Source organism: Austrofundulus limnaeus, unplaced genomic scaffold, assembly GCF_001266775.1.
Source record: "Austrofundulus limnaeus strain Quisiro unplaced genomic scaffold, Austrofundulus_limnaeus-1.0 Scaffold137, whole genome shotgun sequence".
Lineage (NCBI taxonomy): Eukaryota > Metazoa > Chordata > Actinopteri > Cyprinodontiformes > Rivulidae > Austrofundulus > Austrofundulus limnaeus.
The window spans coordinates 1,207,569-1,218,968 of record NW_013952539.1 but is presented as its reverse complement, the minus strand read 5'-3'; the positions used below and the strand labels follow the sequence as shown (position 1 = coordinate 1,218,968).

At 38.9% G+C, this 11,400-nt stretch overlaps 2 protein-coding genes across 3 annotated transcripts in view; both read right to left on the bottom strand.

Annotated features, from left to right (window-relative positions):
• The window catches only part of LOC106522797 (olfactory receptor 2T11-like), a 5,308-nt gene extending 2,019 nt beyond the window's left edge, over positions 1-3,289 (bottom strand). The window contains exons 1-2 of the mRNA XM_014015972.1: positions 3,140-3,289; positions 1-481 (exon numbers count right to left, since the gene is read on the bottom strand). Of these exons, the coding sequence (XP_013871426.1) occupies positions 1-481; positions 3,140-3,289 (631 nt within the window). The remainder of the gene's footprint in view (positions 482-3,139) is intronic.
• A 5,361-nt stretch (positions 3,290-8,650) lies between these two features.
• matn4 (matrilin 4) overlaps positions 8,651-11,400 on the bottom strand; it is a 33,645-nt gene continuing 30,895 nt past the window's right edge. Inside the window, exons 13-17 of one of the 2 annotated variants that reach the window (XM_014016068.1) lie at positions 11,127-11,258; positions 10,802-10,985; positions 10,555-10,707; positions 9,878-9,982; positions 8,651-9,781 (exon numbers count right to left, since the gene is read on the bottom strand). In XM_014016068.1, the coding sequence (XP_013871522.1) occupies positions 9,723-9,781; positions 9,878-9,982; positions 10,555-10,707; positions 10,802-10,985; positions 11,127-11,258 (633 nt within the window). In that variant the 3' untranslated portion in view covers positions 8,651-9,722. Of the gene's footprint in view, positions 9,782-9,877; positions 9,986-10,554; positions 10,708-10,801; positions 10,986-11,126; positions 11,259-11,400 lie in introns of both variants that reach the window. The other variant, XM_014016067.1, reaches the window with a different exon arrangement.

Sequence of the window (11,400 nt, the reverse complement as noted above, 5' to 3'; positions counted from 1 at the left end):
TTTTAAAATAAGTGTAAAAGAGAACACACCATACTAGACACAGATATGTAATATAGGTAATACTCCTCCGTTCAATGATGCTGGGATTTCGAAAAGCTGCTTCTCTGACACAAAATATGTTAGATCTAAAGAAGTCCAAAGGCTCAATGGCCAAAGTCTGGAAGAGATCAAGAAAAACAAAGGAAGTGGTGGTCAGCCAGATGAAACCAATCAGTATCCTTGTTCTCTTGATGGTGCAGATCTGAGGATGACGAAGAGGGATGCAGATGGCGACGTAGCACTCCATCGCCATGCAGGCCAGGTTCAAGGGGCTGTTTTCAGTGGTGACGATGGTAAACAACATTAGCATGCAGCAGACAAAAACAGGTATCTTGTAGAGGATGTAGCTGATGATGAAAAGTGCGACGGTCAATGAAACTTGGATCATATCGTTGACCACCAAGTGGACAAACAGGATGTACCGAGGGTTTGAGTTRAAGATCTAGAAATGGAGAAGAAAACCAAAAAAGTATAGTTACAAAACAAAAAGTCAGTTACTTGTTTTTTTAATGCATGAAATATGTTGGGTGGCTTTGTGYTGGCACCGTATCGTGTTGGAGAAGTTTGAGTGTCCCAGTGATCCTAGGAGCTATGTTGTCAGGGGCGTTATGTCCCTGCTATGGTTATCCATGGAAAACAAGTCCTAGGTGAGTGATCAGATAAAGTTCAGCACAAAGATCCCTTCTGTTGATTACCACCAATGSAGACAGTGATCCCATGCCAGGATTTGGGTCACCTGGGCCTCACTCTGGAGCCAGGCCTGGGGGTGGAGGGCACTCCACCAGATTTTATGGGCCGGGCTTTTACCCATGAATCCCAGATTAGCACAGCCCAAAGATGAGATGTTGGCCCCCTTTCCCATGGTCTCACCWCCTGTGGGAGAGGCCAAAGATCTCGGGTGCAGTGTGCTGTGTAGTTTTCAAAGACAAGGACCTTGGCTGTCTGATACTGCTTCAAAAGCTGGCTTTAGGGACATGGAATGCCACTGCTCTGGTGGGAAAGGAGCCTGAGGAGTGTGAGGTTCCGACTAGATATAGTTGGGCTCACCTCGGCACACCACTCTGGCTCTGGATCCAGTCTYCTCGAGAGGGGTTGAACACTCTTTCACTCTGGAGTTGCCCCTGCTGAAATCAGGCATACTTATTGCCCCCCATCTTGGTGATCCCTCCACCTATGTGCAGGGGGACGGGTTCTGACAGTTATTTGTGATTATGCCACAACATCAGTTCAGAATTCCCACCCTTTTTGGAGTCGTTACCCTAGATTTGTACTACATGCGTCTCCACTCCACTCCGCTGCGCTGCGGTGCGCAGTTCACAGCTGTTCATTTACAACCCAATTTATACAGCCTCCACTCTGCTCAGCTCTGCTACGATGTGACACACAGAGGAGGAAGCGTTTGCGGGAAGGAGATTGTGCGATAAATCCAGTGATAAATGTGGAAGTCAGAGCAAAACGTAATGAATTCTGTGAAAGACGAACTCCAAACACAGCTGAGAACATTGACATAAAAGCTTTTGATATCTAAGGTTGAAACTGTATCGCTGTCATCTTTTTGAAACTTCTGATTTCAAAATAAAATCCACATGTATCGTGTGTGTACACATATGCTTCATGCTACACGTTGCCATCTGCTTCCCAAACAGAATGATACATTCTGACAGCATTTGTGTAGAAAGTTATTCATATATTGATTAATATAGCTGGGATTTCGATAAAATTATTCCGCCTTATGGTGTCTTATTTTGAAAATATGGATGTTGTGTTCATTCCTTTTCCTGTTGGCACGATATGATCTTTGTTGATTGACTCTGAAGCAGTTCCGGATCGGATCTAATTTTGGCAGATCGCCGTCCGCTCACCACCGCCCTGCACCGCCGTGCGGAGCCAGTGTAAATACTCTCAGTGATTAGAATGATTGCGTATGGAGGGCGGACCGCAGCGGAGTGGAGCAGAGACGCATGTAGTGTAAATTGGGGGTTGGAGGGAGTAAATGATAAATGGACAGTTGTAGCAGAGTGGTTAGGGATGTTGTCCTGTAACCATTGGGTTGTCGGTTCTCTCTGCCGTTCCAGGTGTCTCAGTCGTGTCCTTAAGCTAGAAACTTCACCAGCCTTACTGATGGTGGTCAGAGGGTCAAGTGGTGCYGGTGCATGGCAGCYTCACCTCTGTCAGTCTGTCCCAGGGCAGCTGTGGCTACATTGTAACTTAACACCATCAGTGTGTGAATGGGTGAAGGTAGGTGTAAAGGACTTTGGAGTCCAGGGACTTCATAAAGTTCTATATAAGTTCAGTCCATTTACCATTGTATAATGAGAGGTATGTTTGTCAAATTTTAAATCTTTGTATCATAGATCAGTTTACACTGACTAAATCAAAATATCAGTAAAAGTAACTGTAATGATACATAATTAAGGGTGCCCCAATACCAGCATTTTGCAAAATGAGTATGAGTACTTCAATTTCAGTACTTGCCAATGCAGAGTACTTACTGAGTTAGAACCTAAGCATTTAGACATTATGTTTATTATGGAGAAGGTTGGTCTCTTTCTGTATAGGTCTATAGCCCCTCTGACTAGATCAAATCAAATAAACAGTATACTGTAATAAATAGTATTACAACATATTTAAATTAATAAACATAAGAAGATTTTCTTTCAACTTGTGTACATTTTATAAACATGGAACTGACAATCCTTCCACTTGAAATGTAAACTGTAACACATTCAATGCAGTACCGATACATTTTGTACAATTGTGAAAAATTCTGGTATTGGGAGGGACTATGCTATACATTACCACTATACATTTTTAAGCACTATATATAACACAGTCTGGTACATACTAGATACATATCAGGTACGTACCTGGTACATACCAGACATGCACTCAGTTATAAACATGTTATGTAAAATTTGCAGGTGCCTACAGGAGAAACAACTACACAAAAGAGATAAGATTATCTGTCACCATCATCGTGCCTGATCAGTGTCTGTAGATTTCAAAGATGTCTTTTTAAAAATACTGTTACTGAATGTGTAGCAATTTCATTTCTTCTAAAAAGAATATCATTGTGAAAATAATTTAAAAAAGGTCTGACCTGATGTTCACAGAAGGTATAAATGAGTCCTGCATTGATGTAATTGATGAAAAGGCTGAGAAGCACAACWATGACATTCTTGATGACAGCTTTGGTGAAGGAATCCCGATACTCTGCAACCAAGGTCACATTGGCAGCTGACACGTTCATTTCTCCAAGACTGTAAAAGTAACAGAAGGAGAGGTGATAATAAGAACTTTAAACTGATCCAACCCAACATTAAAACCACTCATGTGATGTTCTTTTACTACAACAACTATAATCTGTAGAGTTTAGATAAAAACCTCTGAGGTGTCATCGAGTCTAAATAAGTTCTGATTTTCACAAATCCATTGTGGTTGCATCCAAGTGTTGAGATAACCAGCTGCAGCTTTTTGTTACTGGCTTTTAGAATAATATACAACACTTTGTGCTTATTTGTGACACCACATTACATATAAAAGTCTTTTCCCCATGCACATCAATGAGCTTTTTGCACACATGAGGCCCCATCTCCACCATCTAAAATGATAACCGTGAACATTTCTCAACAGTTTTCTTCAGAGTACAATTTAGAATAAAAGGTTTAAACAGTGCAAACATGTAAAAAATACACACCATGAACATATTCATCAGTTTTTATATTAAATCATTAATCAAAGCATCAATGTGAATGGGTGTGAATAATCCATACAAGTGAAATAATCAAAAAACATATTTTGTTATTGTTTGAGTTATTATTTCATTCAAATCCAGATGTTTATACAGTGCACCTACCTTTACACTTCCAGACAGCAGCATCGTAGTTCCTCCACACTTTATATAGGATTTAGTTGTCAGTTATTCAAAGACACKGTGGGTGGGCCCAACACGATTATGTAGATGATTAATTTTTACAGGTAGGTTTAAATAAATAATAAAAGCGTTGCACATTTTTTGAGTGAACATTTGAGAAACTGGACTTTTTTACTTATATTTCACCTTTTTTTGTTTGTTTCTGTGCCAACAGCTATTGGCCCAAACTCAGTGTTTTTTTATGTTGCTGACATTTTTTTTTGTCTTTTTTATATTGTTTGTCGGTTTGTGGTTAGCACTGTTGTTTCTCAGCAGGAAGGCTCTGGGTTCAATCCCCTGTTTGGGTTTTTCTGTGTGAAGTTTGCATGTCCTGTTTGGGCTTGAATGGATTTTRTCTGGATGCTCCCCAAGAATTTTTTTCCTTTGACTACTCATAGCCACRCAGTATTCCACTAAAGTATTTATACTTTAGTGGAATTATAATAGTATAGTAATTATTTTTCAGCCTACTTTTTACTACTACGCCTTACAGTTTAATTCAATTATCTGTACTTTCTACTCCTTACTTTTTAAAAATGCTAAAAGTATTTCATTTCTACAACCTCCCCCTTTGGCGGAGGTAATAAAAATACATACATATTTTTAAAGAGTAGTATCTATATTTCTACTTAAGTAATGAATGTGAATACTTTTGGCACCTCTGATGCTCCCACAACTCTAAACCCTGCTTGTCAGGCTGCCTCACGGCCTCCATTGCAACAAAAAGGAAGGTGATCACATCTCACTGGGATTTTCCTGGTTAAAAATGTCAAAAACATCTTATTGCTGTCATTGGTAATTGATAACAAGTGGTTTAYGTTAATCAGTTTACTTTTTAAATTTATAAACTCTATTCATTTCATAAAACATAAAACAAAATTCTATGTACAATAAAAAGAGAAAAAAGGGGCAGATAAAAGATTTTTTTCTCCTCTCTGCCACCTTTCATTTCGTTTTATTTGTATTTTCTTTTTTATTGTACATAGAATTTTGTTTTATGTTTTATGAAATGAATAAAATTTATAAATTCAGATTCAAAAAATGTATAATTGATAACAAGTGGTTTACGTTAATCAGTTTACCAAAAAATAAAAGGGTATTTATTAGGATGACCATTAGATTTTCATAAAATATCCAATGTTTTGTGTCATTTTGTGTTTTCGTGATTTTTTTAAATAATGCCAGTTTCCTCACTACCATCAGTTTACATTTGTGATATAATGTAATAAAACAGATCCCCACCAACAGTTTTATTTGTACATTTAAATACTAAGTTTGAATGTTTGCATCTGTTTGTTTTGTTTCATTAACTGACAATCAAATTTGCTTTCTCTGATTACCAAGCACCTCACTAAACGATAAAAACTGATTAAAGTTTTAAAACTGTTTGCTTTTACCTTTTTTAACTTCCTCTCAACTTTCCCCTCATTGTTGAACTCGTTGCTGTAGATTGAGTGGAAGCAAGACTTCAGGGACGTCGTGACATTTTCATTAACCCGTGGTGAATTGTAGAAAGTGAGTCACGCTGCAGAACAAAGAGCAAACAACCCTCTCATTAACCCTCATTACACGACAACAGGAAAGGTCAGGTGCACACAAGGGTGGCCTGTTATCCAAGGCATCAATTAGATCCAACTGAGAGTTTTTAATCTTACCATTAAACAAACAGCTTCATTTAGAAAGACTGTTTACAACAAAGACTTACTTTAAATATACGTTCAAATGAAAAACAAGTTGCAGCATGTTCATTAGAGACACGTGAATAAAGTTAACGACGTTAAACAAAACAAATGCTCTCTTTGGACACAGTGTTCAGACAAATCCACCAGAACAGTTTGAGTTCTCTTTGGTTTTGATGATGAAACGAAGTAATTGAGCTGTGAAGTTTGAAGTGGTGGTTAGCAGGTCAAAGGTCAGACTGGAGTTTGCATAATTCACACATGATTCAAACTGATCTCAGGTGGAAGTGCACGCTAGCAGGACRGCTCAGTGGTTAGCAATGACGCTTCACAGACCCCAGCTCCGGGGGTCTTTCTGTGGGAAGTTTGCACGTTCTTTGTGTGTCTGTGGGTCATCTCTGGGTTAGTTTGCCTCTCTTGCAACAGAGATTTTAGATAAGATAAGATAAGATAAGATAAGATAAGATTTTATTGATGCCACAGTGGGAAAATTTGCACGTTGCTGCAGCTCAATACAGGAGAGGGTGAGATAAAATAAATAAGAAAGAGAAATAAAAGGAAAGAGAAAAAAACAATATACACAAAATATATAACAATGCACATATATACATGTACCTATGTGTATATACTGTACATATATATACATATACATCAACAAACACTAAACGGTCATGGCCGAAAGTGTTGGTACCCATCTTTTTTTCCCCAGAAAATGAAGTATTTCTCCCAGAAAATTATTGCAATTTCGCGTTTTGTTATAACACATGTTTATTTCCTTTGTGTGTATTGGAACAACACAAAAAACAGAGGAAAAAAGGCTAATTTGATACATTTTTACACAAAACTCCAAAAATGGGCCGGACAAAATTATCGGCACCCTCAACTTATTATTTGGTTGCACACTCTTTGGAAAAAATAACTGACATCAATCGCTTCCTATGACCATCAACGAGCTTCTTACACCTCTCAACTGGAAGTTTGGACCACTCTTCTTTTGCAAACTGCTCCAAGTCTCTCATATTTAAGAGATATAAGATTTCTCCACAGGTGTTCAATGGGATTTAGATCCGGACTCATTGCTGGCCACTTTAGAACTCTCCAGCGCTTTGCTTCCATCCATTTCTGGGTGCGTTCTGAAGTACGTTTGGGGTCATTGTACTGCTGGAARACCCATGACCACTGGGCCCTACATTGTGACCCAAAATCCTTTGGTAATCTTCAGATATTATGATGCCTTGCACAGTCAAGGCACCCAGTTCCAGAGGCAGCAAAACAACCCCAAACATCTTTGACCCTCCACCATATTTGACTGTAGGTACTGTGTTCTTTTCTTTGTAGACCTCATTGTTTTCAGTAGAATGACTTGCTTTACCAAAAATCTCTATCTTTGTCTCATCTGTCCACAGGATGTTTTCCCAGAAGGATTTTGGCTTACTTACATAGATTTTGGCAAACTGCAGTCTAGCTTTTTCATGTCTCTGTGTCAGCAGTGGGGTCCTCCTGGGTTTCCTGCCCTAGCGTTTCATTTCATTCAAACATCGACGGATAGTTCGAGCTGACACTGATGCACCCTGCGCCTGCAGGGCAGCTTGAATTTCTTTCGAACTTGACTGGAGCTGCTTATCCACCATCTGGACTATCCTGCGTTGCAACCTTTTATTAATGTTTCTCTTTCGTCCACGTCCAGGGAGGTTAGCTCCAGTGCCATGGGTTGTAAACTTCTTGACTATGATGTGCACCGTGGACAAAGGAACATCAAGATCTCTGGAGATGGACTTGTAACCTTGTTGATATTTTTCCACAATTGTTCTCAAGTCCTCRGTTCCCTTCTCCTCTTTCTGTTCTCCATGCTTAGTGTGGCACACACAAGACACACAATGCAAAGATCGAGTCAACTTTTCTCCTTTTTATCTGCTTTCAAGTGTGATTTTTAAATTGCCCACAGCTGTTACTTATCACAGGTGAGTTTGAATGTGCATCACAGGCTTGAAACAAAGTTGTTTACCCTCAATTTTGAAAAGGCGCCAATCATTTTGGGAGTTTTGTGTAAAATTGTGTCAAATTAGTTTTTTTTCCTCTGTTTTTTTGTGTGTGTTGTTCTAATACACACAAAGGAAATAAGCACATATCAAAACATGTAATTGCAATACTTTTCTGAGAGAAATACTTCATTTTCTGGGAAAAAAAATCAGGGGTGCCAACACTTTCGGCCATGACTGTATAAAACATTTTAACCTCTCCAGGTTCTGCTCTGCTTCACGGTGTTTCTCATTCGCACAACAGATTAATACAGTTCAATAGAAGTATTGGGTGCAGTGAGCGGTATTCAGTGTCTTACCCAAAGGACCTTTGACCTCTAGTTGGAAGGCAACCTCTTTCCCACTGGTCCAAATTATAGATGTTACTACTACTTTTCTCTTATATAATTGTATTTTACTTAAAGATGTAGAATAATAAGTGCTCTATCATTTTTAAATAGCTTTTATCAGTTCTTCTTGTATTTTCCCCACTWTGTTGAAGTGTTTTGAATGCATGACATTCTCTCAAACAGTTGTTGAACTCGCAGATGTTTGTTAGTCTGAAAGACAGAAACTTCTGAAACAAATGTGTTGCTTCACACTCTGTGGAGAAAACGTCTTAAAGGTCACCATCAGTAATGAAGCTGCTTGTCTGACAGTAAGTGATCCCTGCAGAGCTGCTCTTTAAACGCTGCCCACAGGGAGCTCACTGTGCTCCTTTTGGGTTTCCCTCGCCTCACCTGTGCACCTGCAGGTGTGTTCCAAAACAAAAGACAAGTTCCTCCACTGAGAATGAGCTTGAGTCATTCGGCGCTTTCCAGGTGAATTTATTAAATAATAATCTCTCAGCTTCTGAAGTTTGAAGAAACTCTTTAAAGTTAACTGAGTCTCAACATCACCCAGGCTCATTGGCTCCTTTTAACTTTAAAACAAAACAATAAAAATTATTGAAAACATTTGATCTGACTCATAAAAATAAAATTAAAATAAATAAATCAGAATCAGCAAATTCACTTCTTTATTGCCTTCTTTGATAAAATACAGATTCATTAAAAACTTATAAAAAGTGGAACTATAATAAAATRTACAAAAAACATACAAGTGTTGCAACATTACTGGGTATAAACTTGTTTTTTTTTAATAAACTGCAAATTTTTAACATAAGCAGGAGAAATTTGTAACAGTTTTAACTCTTCTGAATAGTTTTTTGCTTTTTTGTGTGTTTTTGTTTTGTGTTCCTGGTCTGTTGTCTGTTAACAATCACTGATTTTACACCAATGTGAGGAGGCCTGTTCTGCACAKAATCCAATACAAAGGCTGAAGATGAAATATTTTGAAAAGTTTAAATTATTTATTATAAAAAAAACTGCATATTATTTACCATTTTCACAACAAACCACAACTTTAATGAGCACACAAACACCTCATATTCCCTTTTTGTAAAATTCAAACCAGTTTTTTTTCTTTCAGATTTTTAACAAAGCCATCAGGCCCCAGATTAAAAACCGTAGACATCAGCAAAACAATATTTTATTTCAAAATATCTAAAGTGGTAATAAAACTGATTTTTTATGTTTGTTGTTCAGCTGTTGGTTGGAAAACAACAATCTACCATAAATATATCAAAAAATATGCATAAAACAAACAAAAAAAGCATTAATGAAGCACAAAAGAAGCAGATGGAGTTTATGACTGAAACCTGTTGTAAAAATGTGCTTACATCTAATATCTACAGTCCACTCATTACAACTAGTTTAAAAACAGGCTTTGAAGKGATTAAAACGTGGATTCTGTGAATACACTCTGTTAATCTGAACTGAGATATTTTTAGGAAACGTAGCAACTATGAGTGAAATTAGATTCTGAACCTCGAACCGTCAAAGAGCTCATAAAGGTTAAAAACAAGCTTTGGGAAACCATTCTTTTTGTGTAACAGTCTGAGGAGTTTTTATTTTCCTCGTTGTCCTCTAAGCCCCACAGATGGCAGAAACTGGTGTGCTGCAGGGCTTCAGGATGTGCCCTCCTCTTCTTTCTTTTCACTGTTCTTCCTGAGCGATGTTCTCGCTGGTTGCATCACTTCCTGGTGAGGAGCTGGTTCTCCAGCTGCTCCAGGCGGGCAGTCATGGAACCCAGTGGACAGTGGATTAAGGAACAACAGAAAATACCAGTATTTGTGCATATATTTACAACACATGTACATATTAGTTTGTTTTTTAAATAAAGGATATGTTTCTGCGTGAGCTGCTCCAGGCTGTTTATGGTGGCCTGCTGGAACTCCACCAGGTTCTCACAGGCGCACGGATCCTTCACCTCGATCTCACCCTGACTTTCCTCTGCTGGGRGGAAACACGTTTTATTCAGCCATTTTAGATCTTATTTATTAGTTACTTATTATTAAATTTATTGTTGCTTTATACCTTTTAAAATGTCCAAGTTTTAAACTTCAGCACTCTTTAATATAAAAGAAATGCTGCAGTGTTGCATGTTAACAATTCGTTTAGAAAGTGCAGTGTCATGTTTTAGCCAGCAGGTAGCGCCAAAAAACAAATCATCTTTGCAGTTCTATTGTAGGACTTTAARCTGGAGCCACCATCATGCAGCAACAGATAATTTAAAGTTTACTTTATGGTAAAGAAATATGATGCACGTTGCCCACCACCTTCAGTGCATTAAACCTAAATCATCCTATTATTATAGCCATTTGTAAATAACATTTTTGCACAATCTCATGTAATGTGAGACTGTTAGAGCTCATAGGATGTGTTGAGGATGACTCTCAGCTACTACCATATCAGCTCGTTATCAGCCAGCTGTTTGTTAGCTGAGTTAGCTGTGGCAGCTATCTCAAACTGGATTAACTTCCACTGTTGTTGTTTTTACGGTGAGTTCCCTCAAGGTTTTGTACCTGGGCAGACATTAAGCTTGAGGTCCTCAGCGATGGTGCTGATGGCGCTGAAGTCGGTGGTGTAGTAGAAATGTTTGTCCACAGGTTCGGACGCGATCTCGCGGAGCTCGTCTTCCACAGCTTTTCCTACGCCCACAGCGTACATGGTGATCCCTGCGATCACACACAGAAACGTTGGGTCTGAACCAGGTTTGTCCCGTGTCGGGTGAAGTTTCGGGTAGTTTAGTGGGACGGAGCCGAGCCTGACCTGCTTCTTTAACCTTCTTGGCGAACTCGCTGATGTCGTCCTGGGACCGCCCATCTGTGAAAACCAGTCCGACTCGGGGGATGTTGCGACTGGCTGGACGAGCTCCTTCTGCCTCGGAGAAGCTGTTCTCCAGCATGTGCTTCAGCGCCAGACCCGTCATTGTTCCTTTCTCCATGTACTCAACCTGAATGTAAGGAAACAGATGTAAACGACGTCATTTTTAAAAAGTTAAATCCTCCAATGATTTCTCTTTACCTGCTGTGGTAAAAGTACAACGTTATTATATAAAACTGGACGTTTGGCATAAATCTGCTTGGATTATTACCTTCATGACTGCAGCTTTGATCTCCTCAGCTGTGTGGAACATGTTGAGTGGGAACTCTGTCCTGACCCGGCTGGAGTACTGAACCAGACCCACTCTGGTACCATGAGCTGACACATCCAGAGAGTCAACAACCTGCAGGATGGTAGAAAATAACGCTATTAGCGGAGTTGTAAAGTAACTAAGTGCAAATACTTGATTTGATTTGATTTATTGATTCAACAGGAAAAGATTATTAAAAATCAAGCCTGACTCAGCATAATTGCTGTTTTACAGC